The sequence below is a fragment of the Centropristis striata genome, chromosome 16 (genome assembly GCF_030273125.1).
Source record: "Centropristis striata isolate RG_2023a ecotype Rhode Island chromosome 16, C.striata_1.0, whole genome shotgun sequence".
Taxonomy (NCBI): domain Eukaryota; kingdom Metazoa; phylum Chordata; class Actinopteri; order Perciformes; family Serranidae; genus Centropristis; species Centropristis striata.
This window is the reverse complement of record NC_081532.1, coordinates 2,744,080-2,762,198: the sequence shown is the minus strand read 5'-3', so window position 1 is coordinate 2,762,198 and position 18,119 is coordinate 2,744,080. Positions and strand designations below refer to the sequence as shown.

General features: G+C 35.5%; 1 protein-coding gene across 1 annotated transcript in view; it reads right to left on the bottom strand.

Moving 5' to 3' along the window:
- The window catches only part of uggt1 (UDP-glucose glycoprotein glucosyltransferase 1), a 77,604-nt gene that overhangs the window by 26,274 nt on the left and 33,211 nt on the right, over positions 1–18,119 (bottom strand). The window contains exons 11-18 of the mRNA XM_059353432.1: positions 14,974–15,065; positions 12,886–13,036; positions 9,448–9,567; positions 9,268–9,353; positions 7,479–7,614; positions 6,115–6,246; positions 3,835–3,999; positions 741–861 (exon numbers count right to left, since the gene is read on the bottom strand). Coding sequence (XP_059209415.1) covers positions 741–861; positions 3,835–3,999; positions 6,115–6,246; positions 7,479–7,614; positions 9,268–9,353; positions 9,448–9,567; positions 12,886–13,036; positions 14,974–15,065 — 1,003 coding nt within the window. The remainder of the gene's footprint in view (positions 1–740; positions 862–3,834; positions 4,000–6,114; positions 6,247–7,478; positions 7,615–9,267; positions 9,354–9,447; positions 9,568–12,885; positions 13,037–14,973; positions 15,066–18,119) is intronic.

Below are 18,119 nucleotides of genomic sequence, written 5' to 3'. Positions count from 1 at the left end.
AAATATGTTTAAACGTTTAAACCCATTAACAATTCTAATCCATTAATAAGGTGTCTTGTATTGCATTTAACTTGTTTTGACCATATTTCCTGAACAAATTAAAGTCACAATTTTGATATATGTTATGGAGATGCAAACAAAAAGGCACATGGTTGTTTTTATTTATTATCGATTATGCTACTTAAGAAAAAATCTGAAAAATAATTAGTTGTTAAACAGCACTATTAACCCATTGACGCCTAAAACTTCCTGTAAAACCTCTGGGTGATTTTAAAATCAGCCCCTAAAACCTGAAGTTTTTCTGGAAATTCAACAGAAGTGTCAACGCTTCTACTAAATAATAGATTTTTCAGCCTCTGTAGCAGATAGAAATGAAATTCAAAAAGTATTTGAGAGCTTATACAAATACTACAAAACGACATATCCGCTTTCCAGGCTTCAATGGGTTAATGTCACAATTTTGATACATGTTGTGGAGATGCAGATTTTTTTATTTTAAAATATTACAAACAAATATTATGAACATAAAAACCATAAACGCCCAATGGAACATTTATGTCACATCACAGATCTTTGACATTTAAAGACTGTTTTTAAAAAACATCATAAATGTGTCTATGTGGTCCACCTTGTCTGTGGTATATCCCCCATCATTTTCCTTTAAGGATTACTGGGTCTGGGTTCTTATGGGTTAATGTGTGGGAATCAGGTAAAATCCTTAGTGTCCATATGTGACTCACTGGTGTCAGACAGGTCCAGGTAGGTCCTGCTGGTGGACAGGACTCTGGGGTTGATGCGAGGAACGACGCTGGGCTGGTTCATGATGAAGTCCACCACGTCATGATCCGTGGCCAGCTCACCCTGCAGGATACAGGAGCACACATCAGGATATTAGAGGAGGAAAAAAAGAATAATTTGTTCCTGCTGAGCCAAAAAGTGATGCAGGATTTCTCTGTCTACTTCCTTTTCATCCTTTTAGTCACAGTTAAGACAGCCACTTCAAGATTTAATAGCTTTTCCACTGCAGAGCTTGTGTATCGACCCAAAAGTTTCCCTCCAACGAGTCGGATTAAACATTAAAACGGAGAAAACAAGAGTGACGACTGAAAACATGTTGACCAGAGAAACAGAAACAGAGGAGAGGCTGAATTAAAGAGACACACACACATTTAGACACACACAAATTTGGACACACACACATGCGCACACACACATACACACATACACACATACACACACACACACACACACACACATATGGACACACACACGCACACACACACACACACACACACACACACACACACACACACACACACACACACACACACACACACACACACACAGACATACAGACATACACAGACACACACAGACATACACACACACACACACACACACACACAGACATACAGACATACACAGACACACACAGACATACACACACACACACACACACACACACACACACACACACACACACACACACACACAGACAGACATACACAGACACACACACATACACACACAAATATGGACACACACACACACACACACACACACACACACACAAATACGGACACGCATACATGCGGACAAACACACACACACAAATACAGACATATACGGACACACATACATGCAGACACACACACACACACACACACACAAATACAGACATACATACATGCGGACACACACACACACACACACAAATACAGACACACATACATGCGGACACACACACACACACACACACACACACACACACACACAAATACAGACACACACACACACACACACACACACACAAATACAGACATACACACACACACATTTGGACGCGCGCACACACACACACACACACACACGCACACACACACACACACACAGTGCTGCTCTCGCTGTGCTTTGGGACCTTACAAAACAGTGTCTTTTTTTGTTTTGTTTTTTTGGAAAAGACAATTCAGACATTTGGCTCCTCGGAACGCTGGAACGGCATTAAACCAGGAAAACACGGCAGATGGCTCATTTACAGAGATGCAGCTAAACAGAAAAATTATTACTCGCTACAATCCAAGAGAGTGTACTTGTAAAAATTAACTCTCTTTCCCAAAAAGAACATCATCTGGAGCTCAGCTTCTCATTTCAGTCTTCTTCCATTTAAACTCTATTTTGCAGCAAATTGGAAAAACAAACATGCACAAATAAATACACCCACTGCCATAATCACTGTGGTTTCTGATGAGATTAAATTTAAGTTTTGTTGCATGATCAAAAAATATCTTCACTTAATTGATTGTGGATCTTATCTGCAATATGTGGAAAGAACTGATTCATTACAGCATTTATGCAAGGAAATTAAATTATCATCAATACACTTTTTTTTCTTCTGTCTGCACAGAAATGCAGTAATTCTTTTATTTTGGCTACAGTTAAAATTGATTTTGCCCTGAAGACGAATATAATGTTGGCTATCAAATCCACGTCTTCTTTATTGACTTTTTTTTATTAAACCTTAATAAAACAATAGTGTTGAATCGTGACGTGATAATGAAACTCTCCCTGGCCTCAGTATATATTAAAAGTGTGAGTGAGTGTGTGTGTGTGTGTGTTCTTGTACTTCCTACATAGTGAGGACCGGAACACGTTTTTAACCAACAGAGTGAGGACATTTTTGCAAAATGAGGACATTTCGGCCGGTCCTCACTTCTTTAAAGGCTTTTTTTTTTAGATTTCAGACTTTATTTTAAGGGTTAAAGGTTACATGATAATGATAATTAACTGAAACTGTATTGTGTGGTTACAAAACTAACTAAAATTATAGTGAAAATGTCCTTCGTTTTCGTCTTTGTCAACTTTTTTCAGACATAATGAAGATGGATAAGACAAAGGAAATAAAGGCAAAATTTACTGGGACCTCTTTTAATCTCCCACCCAACAAATACCCCATTACAAAAAACTACAACTAATAAAAACTAAACTAAAACAAACTAAAACTAGCCAACTCACTCTAAAAACTCATTAAAACTAACTGAATTTATCTAAATATTGTATAATCTATTTGGTTTCGTTTTATGTGACCGTTGTTTGTTCTTAAAATTATACAATTTAAATCTAAGGATGTGTACAACATGTTTAATGTCGACACCAATGTACCCTGATGTAGGTATGTCCCTCTGTTTTTCTTTGTATACACATCAATAAAAATATTAAACACAAAACTAACTGAATTTGAAAACCAAAAATCACAACGAAATTAAAACTAAAACTAATAAAAAATATTAAAAACTATTATAACCTTGATAGGGAATTCACTGTTCCAATGAGGGCCCTCACAAAGATAGAAGTACAAGAATGTGTGTGTGTGTGTGTGTGTGTGTGTGTGTGTGTTCTTGTACTTCATACATAGTGAGGACCAGAACACGTTTTTAACCAACAGAGTGAGGACATTTTTGCAAAGTGAGGACATTTCGGCCGGTCCTCACTTCTTTAAAGGCTTTTTTTTTTAGATTTCAAATTAACTGAAAATTAACTGAAACTGTATTGTGTGGCAAAATTTACTGTGACCTCTTTTATTCTCCCACCCAACAAATACCCCATTACAAAAAACTAAAACTAATAAAAACTAAACTAAAACTAAAGCATTTCATAAACTAAATACTAAACTAAAACTAGCAAACTCACTCTAAAAACTAATTAAAACTAACTGAATTTGAAAACAAAAATTCACAGCAAAATTAAAACTAAAACTAATGAAAAATCCAAAACTATTATATATATAGTATACTATAAACTGTGTGTGTGTGTGTGTGTGTGTGTGCTCTAACAGACCAGGTAGACAGCTCTCTGGTAGAAGGTGGTGGTCTCCAGGATCTTCTGCATGGTGACCGTCTCCAGCTCGTCGGGGTCCAGCTGCTCTCGTTGGTACGGGACGCCGTTGTACATGACGACGGGCAGCGGGCCGACCCCCGTCTGGGCGTAGTACGCCCGCCCCTCCTGGAAGGACACACAAAGGGTTGGTGGTGCTTTTAATTGCATCAGTTTACTACCACCTGAAAAACAATGCATATCACAGTCTTATGCCTTATCTATTCCTAATGCTAAGCTAAGCTAAGCTAAGCTAAGCTATCACCTGCTAACTTCAGCATTTTCACTAACAGTTGATATAACCTACTCTGTGCATTCCCATCAAGACATTTTTTTTCTCTTAAAAAATAATCAGGTTTTATTACTCTTTTTTTTCTAATTTTGTAAATTTGACTTAAATTGACCAATAATAATGGGAAAAAAAAGGAAAATTATATATACATTTTGTTGGTCATGAGTTACCTTAAAAGGTGAAAAAAAAACTTGGTAATATTTTTTTTTCATCAAGAAATTATTATTTCACTATAAATATTAAAATAAATATTCAGGTTTTATCTTTATTTTTTTGTCTTGAAATGAGGCTTGTATATTTGACTTAAATTGACCAATGATAATGAAAAAAATATTATTATTAAATATCAATGTGTTGGTCATGAGTTGCCTTAAAAGGTGAAACAAGAAAGTCGGTAATATTTTTTTTCTACATGTCCTAAAACCAGTCTGATGTCATGGGGCCTTTTTGACCCCTGTGATTTTTTTATTTTTTTTGCCAATAATCAAAAGTGAACAATGTTTTCAAAACATAAGTTTCACTAAAAGTTGACATAACCTACTCTGTGCATTCCCATAAAGACATTTTTTTCTCACTATAACTATTTAAAAAATATTCAGGTTTGATTATTTTTTCTCTTGAAATGAGGTCTGTATATTTGTCTAAAATTGACCAATAATAATGAAAAAAATATGAAAGTTATATCTTAATTTATTGATCATGAGTTGCCTTAAAAGGTGAAGAAAAAAAATTGGTAATATTTTTTTCCTACATGTCCTAAAACCAGTCTGATGTCATGGGGTCCTTTTTGGCCCACGAAGACCATGGGTGCTATAGAAATGTATAAAAACATGTAAAAATGTATGAAGAAAGTAAATTTACATTTATAAATGTATATTATCTACAAAGGATGCAGAGGGGCACATATGCTGAAAATTTCAAGCAATTCTATGAAAGTTAACCTTTATTAATCGTATGTTGAAAATGATTTGGGGTCAAAAAGGAGCCCAGGAGGATTAAATACACACTTAGAAGTTGATAACAATGATAACTTTGCCTTTTATTTCATATTTTAATAATCTGTCTGTCTTACCCCCTGAATGAGACTTTACCATCTGGACTATGTTATTTATTTTACTGTTCCCTTGTCTCTCTCCTTCTGTTGTCTATCTAATTAACGTTGCACCTTAGTCCAACTGTGAGACTGATGTACTATAGAGTATATTCATAATTGAATATTACAGCTTTCTAGGTGGATGGGGGGATTGTTTTCTTTGTTCTGTTTGTGTTTATTGTAACTATGGAAAAATGGAATAAACTGCACTTTTGAACTCTGTATCATACAGTATGTTTCCACTAATAAAAAGAAAGCAAAAAGTATATGTCCTGAAGTCAGATTGCCTGTAAATTCCTGTATACAGTCATAAAAAATATCATTAGACCAGCCTTGTTTTCTTCAATTTCTTGTTCATGTTAATGCCTGGTACAACTAAAGGTTAATTTGTTTGGAAAAATATGATAATAACAACAAAAATAGCTGATAAGAGATTAATTTAAGAGCTGATATCTAGACATTTAACATGGTTTTACTTGATAATGAGTTTGGTTAATTGTCTGGCAAATTGAATTGAAGACTGTGCACCTTACCTCCCTTTCTTGCCTATGTTTTACAGTATATCTTTTTTTTTTTTCTTTACATTTACTTGCCTAAGTATGTGTATGTTTTTGTTTATATTGTATATTTTTATGTATTTTATTTATTGTCGCACTTCTTTTTGGAGTCAGCTCTTAAATCTCATTGTACATGTATAGTGACAATAAATGCAATCTATTCTATTATCAAGAAAACCATGGAAAATGGCTACTAATACTAATGAAAAACTTCTAATTCTAAAAAACGAAAAGGTAAAAATGTTGTTTTTAACTGATGAGTTGACCAGAGGATGGTAGTGACATCATTGAACTCTTCTCACCTTCCTGTTGCTGTCGTAGCTGGAGTCGGCTCCCAGGACGCTGCTGACCTCCACGTAGGGAAACCGTTTCTCCAGAACTTTCACCACGTCACCGACACTCAGCTTCCCACCGATAGCCACCCGGTTGAACATCTAGAAGGGAAATAAGACAGGAGAAGATGAAGGTGGAGGAAGTTTTAGGGGAAAAAAGTGGCAAAAAGATGTCGTTTTTAGAGCTATGTGCCAAACTCTGTTCCTGATCAGGGGCATGTGAGCAGATGGCTCAAGGGACGGGGGGATATGTCCCCCCCAGATTCATAGTGATCCCGATCCGTCCCCCCCACTTTCAGCAACAAACATCGTCGGTAAAACAGAGGATTAATGTCTGTTAGTCCCGACCCCAATTGGGGTCTCGAGACAAATCATTTTGGAAGTCAGCTCTGTCTCCACTGTGTTAAAGTGTTCATGTGTTTTAGTCTTTTTGGTCATTTAATGTCTTTTTTTGGTCATTTTGTGTCTTTTTTTGGTCATTTTGTGTCTTTTTTTTGTCATTTTGTGTCTTTTTTTGGTCATTTTGTGTCTTTTTTTTGGTCATTTTGTGTCTTTTTTTGGTCATTTTGTGTCTTTTTTTTGGTCATTTTGTGTCTTTTTTTTGTCATTTAATGTCTTTTTTTTTGTCATTTTGTGTCTTTTTTTTGGTCATTTTGTGTCTTTTTTTTGTCATTTAATGTCTTTTTTTTTGTCATTTTGTGTCTTTTTTTTGTCATTTTGTGTCATTTTGTGTCTTTTTTTTGTCATTTTGTGTCTTTTTTTTTGTCATTTTGTGTCTTTTTTTTGGTCATTTTGTGTCTTTTTTTGGGTCATTTTGTGTCTTTTTTTGGGTCATTTTGTGTCTTTTTTGTTGTCATTTAATGTCTTTTTTTTGTCATTTTGTGTCTTTTTTAAGTCATTTGGTGTCTTTTTTAAGTCATTTGGTGTCTTTTTTTTGTCATTTTGTGTAATTTTTTGTCATTTTGTGTCTTTTTTTTGTCATTTTGTGTCTTTTTTTTGTCATTTTGTGTCTTTTTTTGGTGATGATTTCAGTTCTGGAAAAGTCCCATGTTGCATTGCGACACTCCCACATGTATTCTGATGCATTTCATTGGCCAAGAGACCGAAAAAACTACAAATACTACAAAACGACCTATCTGCTTTCCTGGCTTTAATGGTAGAAATGCGGTAATGCTTTCCCGGCTTAAATGGGTTAAAATGTTTAAATAAAACACATTTGGGTCAAGGCATGGAGTGTAAAAATAACTCATTGAGTTGAAATCATTTGCTGACAGCTTCGTCACCCCTAATTCAAAATATGTGGCCCTGATCAGTGTTTGTGACGGTGGACTCACGGAGATGACGGCTTCAAACGCGCTCTGGCTGTCCACCTCGTCGCTGATGTAGTTGTAGGCTCGGACCAGCGCCACGCCTGCATCCTGCATCCCGTCGATGTCGTCTTCGTCCGACACCACAAACACCAGCCCGATCCTGCAACACACACCAAACAAACTTCTCAAAACAGACTCGTGTGTGTTTAGTGGACGGTTAAAATGCAGAGTGCATGCTGTCTGCCTCATTGGTATTCAGACAGCCGGACCATCCCAAGATGCCCCATGCAGCGAGGTATCAAAAGGTCTCCCCGAAACCTGCCTGAGAAAACTCCTAAATTAAAATGGATTTTACCTTCATGTCCCAAATGACTGCAACTGCTCTGCGGCGTCTTTTTTGATTTTCACGGTTTTTGCAGTAATTGCGGAGCAGCAGAAAAGTGTGTTTTCTTGAACATCTTTACACCAACGTTACACATATTTACAAGAAAATACATACAACCTCAAATATATAACATATCCATTTTAAAACCCACTAAAGTATCCTTGTCTAGTCTTCTGATTCTGTTTACAGTTCATTACTAGAAGCTGATTTTTTGGGTGATTCCTGTGGGATGGGATTTAATTTCACTATTCATCTCGTGACTGGACAGGAATCTTAATAACAATAGGACAGTTTTTATAAATAAATATGCACTTCTAATTTGAATAAATAAGATATTTTCTTTATTTTGAGCAAAATGACAGCTGTTCTGTTCACTGCAAAAAAGGTGTTTAGTCTAAAAACCAGATAAAAACTGATCTAAATCTGAGTGAAATGATCTTGCTGCATGGACAGATAATTTACATTGACAAGATTTCTTAAATTAAGATTATTAAATCTAGAAATAAGCATGTTGTACGCTTAAAATAAGAAATTAACTCTTAAAACTACTACTTAAGTAAGGGATCTGAATACGTTTTTGCACCACTGCTTATTTCCTTTCCAAGCGCTCCTTTTCATATTTATTAACCTTTTGTTTTTAGGGGGCAGGTTGCAAGGTTTGTCTGCAAAATAATCAGTAGAATAATGTTTTGGTAAGATTTGGATCAGATTCAAACTTAGACATCTCACCAATATAACTTAATTTCAAATGTATGGACTAGATTAGCAGGTCTAAATTAGTGGTGCCGGACAATGACGTGTATTATAAACACTACATATATATATATATATATATATATATATATATATATATATATATATACCCCCATAACAAAAGTTTGGAAGCAACTTAAATTTTCTGTTCACACTCTTAAAAACCAGTATGGATTCTTTGGATTTTTGGATGTGTTTACTTCATGATCAGACTTTACTTTCATTGAATTGAACCATTTTCCTCCATTGACTTTTAGGTAAACATTGATGTTATCAGACCATTGGTGAATAAATGTTAAGAATAGAAAAGAAGGGCTTAGTTTTAGGGTTGAGAAGATTTGGAAGAGTCACAATTTCAGTGCAAAAGTAAAAAAAACAAATCACAGTTTGCATTATTCACTTTAGCTCTTTGGCTTTTGAGAGTTTGGAGACAAAAATCCCAATAAATCTCAACTGTGTTCCTATCTCTGACAAAGGAAACAAGGGTCCAGATTTATACATTAATGAAAGAAGGAAACACAAAGTCTAAGCAATAAAAAACCAAAGTCCTGATAATTAGAGTAAAAATGTGTTCTAATAAGTGACTCTTATTAGCAATGAAACTATGATCTCTTTTTGTACAAATTTGATCTTGCTTCCAAACTTTTAACCTGTAGTGTATATAAGACATCAAACCTCAGTGGGATGTTGTTAGCGTAGAACATCTCTGCTACACTCAGCAGCTCGGCAGCGTTCTCCAGAGTCGGGTCCAGAATAATCACCTGCAACACACACACACACACACAGTAAATGTTGGTGATTTTCCACATATCGATGTGGATCTACAAGAGGCTGATGAATCAGGTATGGACGAACCAGGTTGTGGAAGTTCTTGCGGATCTGCCTGATGACTCCGGGGAACGTTGGTCTGAGCAGCTCCTGCACGTTGTACGGCCACGAGCTGTAGCGGTGGTCCGTCTCCAGGTTGTTAATCCACTAAACACAAAATAAAGACAATTGAAGAGGAAATGTTTGAAAGGAGCAGACTGAGCTCAGCAGATTAGGGACCAATAAAAAATTACATTTTACTGCTGATGGCTGGAGACGAGAGCTGCAACCAACAATTATTTTCATTGTCTATTAATTTTCCTTTTATCTTTTTCTGTTAAGCTATTTATTGTTTAGGCTGTTTAATGTCAGAGGAAAAGAAACAAAGTCCAGCACAAGTTTAGGAAAGCTCAAGTTGATGTATTTGGTACTTTTAATGACAATACTTTTGTTCTTTTACTCAAATCGAATGCATGGAACAGATGATTTCTTTTAGTCCGGCGGTTTAGGACCAGATTTGGGAAGAAAGGGGACACATCGGACAAAAGCACCACATTTTTTCCACATGCCCTCTATCACTATAGGTTTCAATTTTTGGTAGGAGCCACTTTATCAAGATGGCCGATCCGAGATGGCACCCATATAAAGTCTATGAGAACCAATATATCTTCCAAGCCACTTAGAAGGTCAATCTTGGTGTCAAAATCTACATTTTCTGGGTCAAAGAATAATTTAAAGCTACTGAGAATATCACTAGATGATCAAATAGATATGTTCATTTTGGCCATGTATTTACATAATTATTAGATTCCAAACATTTTCAGCTCAGGATTCTCTGCTGCAGCACTTGAAGCAAGTTGCCTACCAGTCTGGGTGAAAATGAACATTTCCATTTGATCAAATAATCATCTAGTGATATTCTCAACAGCTTTAAATGATTATTTGACCCAGAAAATGTAGATTTTGACACCAAGATTGACCTTCTGAGTGACTTAGAAGATATATTGGTTCTCATAGACTTCATATGGGTGCCATCTCGGATCGGCCATCTTGATGAAGTGGCTCCTACCAAAAATTGAAACCTATGATGATAGAGAGCATGTGGAAAAAATTTGGTGCTTTTGTCCAGCGTGTCCCCTTTATTTAGCTTAGCCGCCTGACTATTTGGTACACGTTAAAGAAGAGGAATATTTCAACCCCTGATGATGAAAACTGTTTCTGATTTGTATCAGTTGATCATTGCAGCATCACTGAAACTCACAAAAGTAAGATATTTAGACTCCCTCACTAAGTAGTTACCAGCTATCATATAACAGCTGTTACATCAGCTGCCAGGTGTTGCAGATATAAATGAGACATAAATGGGAGATAAATCCAAAATGCTTGAATTGGCTCCAATTTTGTTTAAATGATGCACCTGATTGTAGTTTTGTTGCACCATTAAAATCTTTCTGGACTTAACAAATGTTGTTTTTTAAATTTTTTATAAATCTGTTTATTGAAACACATCATGACCTTTATAAATAGATAAATAGCATGATTTTTTCCCCCTCAAATAAACAAGCATACAAAGAAACAAACAAAAAAGTAGAAAACATACAAAACATTATCCCACCCTTACCCCAGTTGGTCTTCCCTTTTCAAACAGAATATCTCATCAACCACCTTACATGTATACATTCATACTGATGTCAGAGCACAGCTGGACAAAAACAAACAGAAAGTGTTGTTCACTCCGACACCATAGGAGTTGTAGCTACATTATCGAAATATGAGATAAGACGCTGCCATGTAGTAGAGAATTTTTCAAATGACCCTCAGAGTGAAAATTAGTTTTTTTCTAATTTAAGGAAAGACATTAGGTCAGTCTGCCAAAAAGTCTGGGCTAAGCCAGCTGGGACAAAGGCACATCTTTTGTAAGCTTCACTACTGCCAGGAAAAATCTTTGCTAGTTTTGCTGAAATGCATTCTATGCAGTACTTTGAATTGTATTAACCCTATAAAGCCAAGTGTATCATATTAGATACAGTTATTTTTGAGACCTCTACATCATCAAAAACCTGATGTATACATGTGTTGAAGATAAACAAACTGAGCAACAAATTGCACAAAAATACCAGATGTAGCAAAAATGATATGCAGGTTCCACGAGTGGATCAGTTATTGCTGCATTAAAAAACTTCATATCAGCAGATGTATGATGTTGTGTTATATGGAAAAAATATGTATTTTGCATGTTTGAGGAAAAAGGAAAAGTCAAAGTCTTAATAGGTTAAATATGTGAGGGTTTATATGTTTTTGTTAGTTCGAGAAAAACAAACTGTGAGCAACAAAATGCACAAAAAGACCTGATGTATCAAATATGATACAAATTAGAATTCATATATGCAATTTATTTATTTCTTAAAATTCGTCAGCAGGTTAATAAGCACTCAGCTTTTACAAAAATTGAATTTTCTGGCAATTATTTCATGGTTCAGGCTTTATAGGGTTAAGTTACGACGGGCACAGGATGAGGAGCTATTCACTTGTAATTTGGCTTTCTCCCACCAAGGATCCAAATGTTGTTTTTTAGGGAGATTATTGCACAATTCTTTATTTCCATATCTTAAAAAGTTGTATTACAGAATTCCAGCACCTCTAGGTTTGTGTGTGGAAACAAGTAGAGCTGCAACAATTATTCGATTAATCAAACAATAATTGATTATTAAATTAATTGTCAACTATTTTGATAATTGAATAATTGGTTTGAGCAGTTTTTTTTAAAGACAATAAGTCCAAATTCTCTGATTTCAGCTTCTTCAATGTGAATATTTCTGGTTTCTTTGTTCCTTTATGACCATAAACTGAATATCTCTTTGGTTTATGGACAAAACAAGAGATTTGAGGACGTCATCTTGTGGTTTGGGAAACACTCATTGATATTTTTGTACATTTTATTGACCAAACAACTAATCTATTAAAAGTTAAATAATCGACAGATTAATGATAATAAAAATATTCGTTAGTTGCAGCCCTAGAAACAAGAACTGACTCAGTAAAACTGTGTTTGAACCCCCCAGCCTCCAACATCAGTGTTTGTTGGTGCTACATTTTAACCCTTTATTAGGCAAAGAACTATATTTGGTAACTTGAGGTAATATTTCGAGAAAAAAGTTGCAAATTTACTAGATCAAAGTGGCAAATCTGCACGAAAAAAGTCGCAGATTTACGAGAAAAAAGTGGGTAAAAAGCAACTTTTTTCTCCCAGATTCACCACTTTAAATCTCATAAGTCTACGCATTTTTTTCTTGTAGATTTGCCACTTTATTCTCGTAAACTTTTTTCTCAAAATATTATTTTCGTATGTTTTTTTTTTTTTACACATTCTGGCTGTATGTAATATCCTCCAATGTTGTCTAGGGTTGAAATTTGGAATTTGCAAGTATTTCAATGAGTGTCCTAATAAGGGTTAAAGTGCAGGATTGTGGTGACGTGGTTTCTTACGCTGATGGCCGGGTTGCGGATGTCGACAGCGTAGTCGGAGTCGGAGGGCTGCACGTTGAGCTTCAGGATGTCGTGGATGTAGGCCGAGTCGATGTGCAGCGAGCGCAGACCCTCCATCACCCTGGCCTCGCTACGCAGCACCTCGAACACACTGCAGGGACACCAGCCAGAGTGGGGTCAGCTACAGTACAGGGGAGGGGTGTGTGTGTGTGTGTGTGTGTGTGTGTGTGTGTAACGATAACACATTTTTTTACACTGCAAAAAAGGTGTTTAGTCTAAAAACCAGATAAAACAGTAAATCTGAGGGAAATGATCTTGCTGCATGGACAGATAATTTACCTTGACAAGATTTCTTAAATTCAGATTATTAAATCTAGAAATAAGCATGTTGAACACTTAAAATAAATAATAAATTAAAGCTGCCAGCAGTGATGAACTGGCCCGAGCAGAGTGACCTGATAATTATTTGTTTCTTACCAAGATAAAAAAAAACTTTGGATTTAGAAGTGTTAGATAATTTATCTTGTTTTAAGAGTTAATTTCTTATTTTAAGTGTTCAACATGCTTATTTCTAGATTTAATAATCTTAATTTAAGAAATCTTGTCAAGGTAAATTATCTGTCCATGCAGCAAGATCATTTCCCTCAGATTTAGAGTTTTTATCTGGTTTTTAGACTAAACACCTTTTTGCAGTGTAGGACGATATATTTTTCCCAGAAACTAACACGATAAACGATAGTATTGTTGTATGAATGTCATTTTCGTTTTATAATAAGATATAAGAGCATAATAAATACATCCTTTTCCACAGCAATTCATTTTTAAATGTCGATAATATTGAACATTGGAATTGAAATGTGGAAAAGAAATATTCAAATATCCTAGATAAATAAAACACAAATAAGTAAACTACAACCAAAACAAATAAAATAGACTTTCAGGCTCTGTTAACAAAACATTGCAATCAGATAATCATTTTGTATCATATTATTTTATTATTAAAATAACATATAAACAGCTGGAATATTTGCAGCATTACTTTAAATACAACACGAAAAAGCACAGCAAGTCACGCATGTAAACGACAATATATTGAGTTCAGAAAAATGATCGTGACAGGACTGTGTGTGTATGTGTGTGTGTGTGTGTGTGTGTGTGTGTGTGTGTATCAAGGGATAAATGTGAGCAAGAAAGTATCAACATAACTGCTGATATCTGACTACGTGTGTGAGAGATCCAGGGCTCATTAGCTGTATTTGCCATTAAAAATTAAATTAAAAAGTCTGTAATATCTGTATATCTAAAAATTCTAGAAATTCTAATATGCAGTAATGAGTATATTGATGTTAAATAATATATTTATAAGTTGCAAGAGGCTGATGAAATGCATATATCTTTAAGTTGGAAATAGATCAAAAGAGATGCTACACAGCTGCATAACTGCATGATGATATACTGTATATTAATACATTATTGTGTGTGTGTGTGTGTGTGTGTGTGTTCTTGTACTTCCTACATAGTGAGGACCGGAACACGTTTTTAACCAACAGAGTGAGGACATTTTTTGCAAAGTGAGGACATTTTGGCAGGTCCTCACTTCTTTAAAGGCTTTTTTTAGATTCCAGACTTTGTTTTAAGGGTTAAAGGTTACATGATTATGATAATTAACTGAAACTGTATTGTGTGGTTACAAAACTAACTAAAATTATAGTGAAAATGTCCTTCGTTTTCGTCTTTGTCAACTTTTTTTATACATAATGAAGATGGATAAGACAAAGGAAATAAAGGCAAAATTTACTGTGACCTCTTTTAATCTCCCACCCAACAAATACCCCATTACAAAAAACTAACACTAATAAAAACTAAACTAAACTCACTCTTAAAACTCATTAAAACTAACTGAATTTGAAAATAAAAATTCACAACGAAATTAAAACTAAAACTAATGAAAAATCCAAAACTATTATAACCTTGCAAGGGAATTCACTGTTCCAATGAGGGTCCTCACAAAGATAGAAGTACAAGAATGTGTGTGTGTGTGTGTGTGTGTGTGTGTGTGTGTGTGTGTGTGTGTGTGTGTGTGTGTACCTGAAGATGTCTTGTGTGTCCAGATCTATTTGCAGCCCATTGAGGAACAGAGCTGAGTCCCCAGGCTGCAGGCCCAGAGTTCCTTTGAAAAACTACGGAGACAGAAACAGAAACAGAAACGTCAACATGACTAAACATCCCATTTCACATCAAACCCTCAAACTCCCCGTTGGACTCCCGCCGAGCGGCTCGCCGCGCCGTGCAGCAGGTAACGTCAAAGCCCGGCCGTCGCGTAGTCAATTATATTGTAAAACCAGAGGCAACAGTCAACACAAAGCGGTAACAAGGAACGCCTACAGCTCCAAACAAGCTCTGACAGCTCTGTTTAAAGTCAGTCTGTTTAGAGCAATCAAACCCCACACTAAACAAATCTAATTATTAGAGAAAGGCCGTGTGTGTGTGTGTGTGTGTGTCCGTGTGTGTGTGTGTGAGTGTTTGTGTGTCTGCACATGCAAAAAAGGAACGCTCAAAGACGTTCTGGCGCAGTCAAATCTCATTACAGAAAGACAAAGACATCAGATTAATCATACTCCAGACACTGCAATTACAACAAGACATGATTAACACAAATATTGTTCATCCCACTTAAACAGTGTGTGTGTGTGATGTGTGTGTGTGTGTGTGTGTGTGTGTGTGAGAGAGAAATGTCTGTGTGTAAGTGCATGTGTCCAAACCACTTCAATCAATAATCATTTCTCGCTGCAGGACTCAGTGCGCCTGCCGAATGAATCACCGATTCAGTAATTAGGACGTTTGCCACTCACCCCCGCCACCCACCCAAACTCCTGTCTGCACACCAAGATAATGTGAGCACAGCTTGAGGAGGCGAGGAGGAAGGAGAAGGAGGGAGGAGACGGAGGGAGGGAGGAGTAAAAAAATAAAAAATATTTGACAAGAAAAAGGAGTGATTAGCTATCCCATTAGCGGGGCAAAAACCAAACACATTGTCAGAAAGCAGAATGCTTTTCAGGTCGGACGTTGTTTACAATTTATCACGTAATAAAAATGTGAGAGGAGCGAAATAAAAAGCGGGAGGAGCGGCTCTCATTTTGAGATATTCCCCTCACAGATTAAAAGGCTAAGAGGAAGAGGAGGAATATAGTGAAAATGTCCTTCGTTTTCGTCTTTGTCAGCTTTTTTCAGACATAATGAAGATATATTAAGAGAATAAGACAAAGGAAATAAAGGCTAAATTTACTGTGACCTCTTTTAATCTCCCACCCAACAAATACCCCATTACAAAAAACTAAAACTAATAAAAACTAAACTAAAACTAGCAAACTCAGTCTGAAAACTCATTAAAACTAACTGAATTTAAAAAACAAAAATTCACAACGAAATAAAACTAAAACTAATGAAAAATCCAAAACTATTATAACCTTGCAAGGGAATTCACTGTTCCAATGAGGGTCCTCACAAAGATAGAAGTACAAGAATGTGTGTGTGTGTGTGTGTGTGTGTGTGTGTTCTTGTACTTCCTACATAGTGAGGACCGGAACATGTTTTTAACCAACAGAGTGAGGACATTTTTGCAAAGTGAGGACATTTCGGCCGGTCCTCACTTCTTTAAAGGCTTTTTTGAGATTTCAGACTTTGTTTTAAGGGTTAAAGGTTACATGATAATGATAATTAACTGAAACTGTATTGTGTGGTTACAAAACTAACTAAAATTATAGTGAAAATGTCCTTCGTTTTCATCTTTGTCAACTTTTTTCATACATAATGAAGATGGATAAGACAAAGGAAATAAAGGCAAAATTTACTGTGACCTCTTTTAATCTCCCTCTACCTCATTACAAAAAACTAAAACTAATAAAAACTAAACTAAAACTGACATTAAAACTAATACATACTAAACTAAAACTAGCAAACTGATTCTAAAAACGAATTAAAACTAACTGAATTTGAAAAAAACAAAAAAACAAACTATTATAATCTTGCAAGGGAATTCACTGTTCCAATGAGGGTCCTCACAAAGATAGAAGTACAAGAATGTGTGTGTGTGTGTGTGTGTGTGTGTGTATGTACCTGAAGATGTCTTGTGAGTAAAAAGAAAATATTTGACAAGAAAAAGGAGTGATTACCTATCCCATTAGCGGGGCAAAAACCAAACACGTTGTCAGAAAGCAGAATGCTTTTCAAGTCGGACGTTGTTTACAATTTATCACATAATAAAAATGTGAGAGGAGCGAAATAAAAAGCGGGAGGAGCGGCTCTCATTTTGAGATATTTCCCTACAGATTAAAGGGCTAAGAGGCGGAGGAGGAGTTGTGGTCGTGGCTGTATGCAATAATGCTGCTATCTTAGTGTCTTCTTTATTTTTCTCCTTTATTGGATTAGATTGGTAAACAGCTAAAGCTAAATTATCCCTGACCGCTGGAGAACGCAGTCAGCAGGAAGGGAGAAGCAGCAGCTGCAGCAGCGTGCAGGATGAGGACGAGGAAGAGGAGGGAAAGAGGAGGAAGATTTGAGTTACTTAAGTTTAGGACAGAAACTGTGACGAGGCTGTTTTCATTCTGCTGAATATCTTCGTGGAAGTACATTTTTATTCTACAGATTTGTAGGGAAATTGAAGGAAATATTTTAATTTTTTTGGCCCGAGTATACATCTGAGATTGTTACTTTATTTTTTTTATACATTTTTAAATGAAGTGTGGAGTACTGAAGCATCTATTTAGAACAGGGGTCTCAAGACACAAAATTACAGAAAAAAACTAAATTACTTAAAAAAGACACAAAAAAGACACAAAATGACCAAAAAAGACACAAAAAAGACACAAAATGACAAAAAAAAGACACAAAATGACTAAAAAAAGACACAGAATAACCAAAAAAGACACAAAATGACCAAAAAAAGACACAGAATAAGCAAAAAAGACACAAAATGATCAAAAAAGACACAAAATGACTAAAACAAGACACAAAATGACTAAAAAAAGACACAAAATTACTAAAAAAAAAAGACACAAAATTACTAAAAAAAGACACAAAATGACCAAAAAAGACACAAAATGACGAAAAAAAGACAAAATGACCAAAAAAGACACAAAATGAACAAAAAAAGACACAAAATGACCAAAAAAAGACACAAAATGACGAAAAAAAGACAAAATGACCAAAAAAGACACAAAATGAACAAAAAAAGA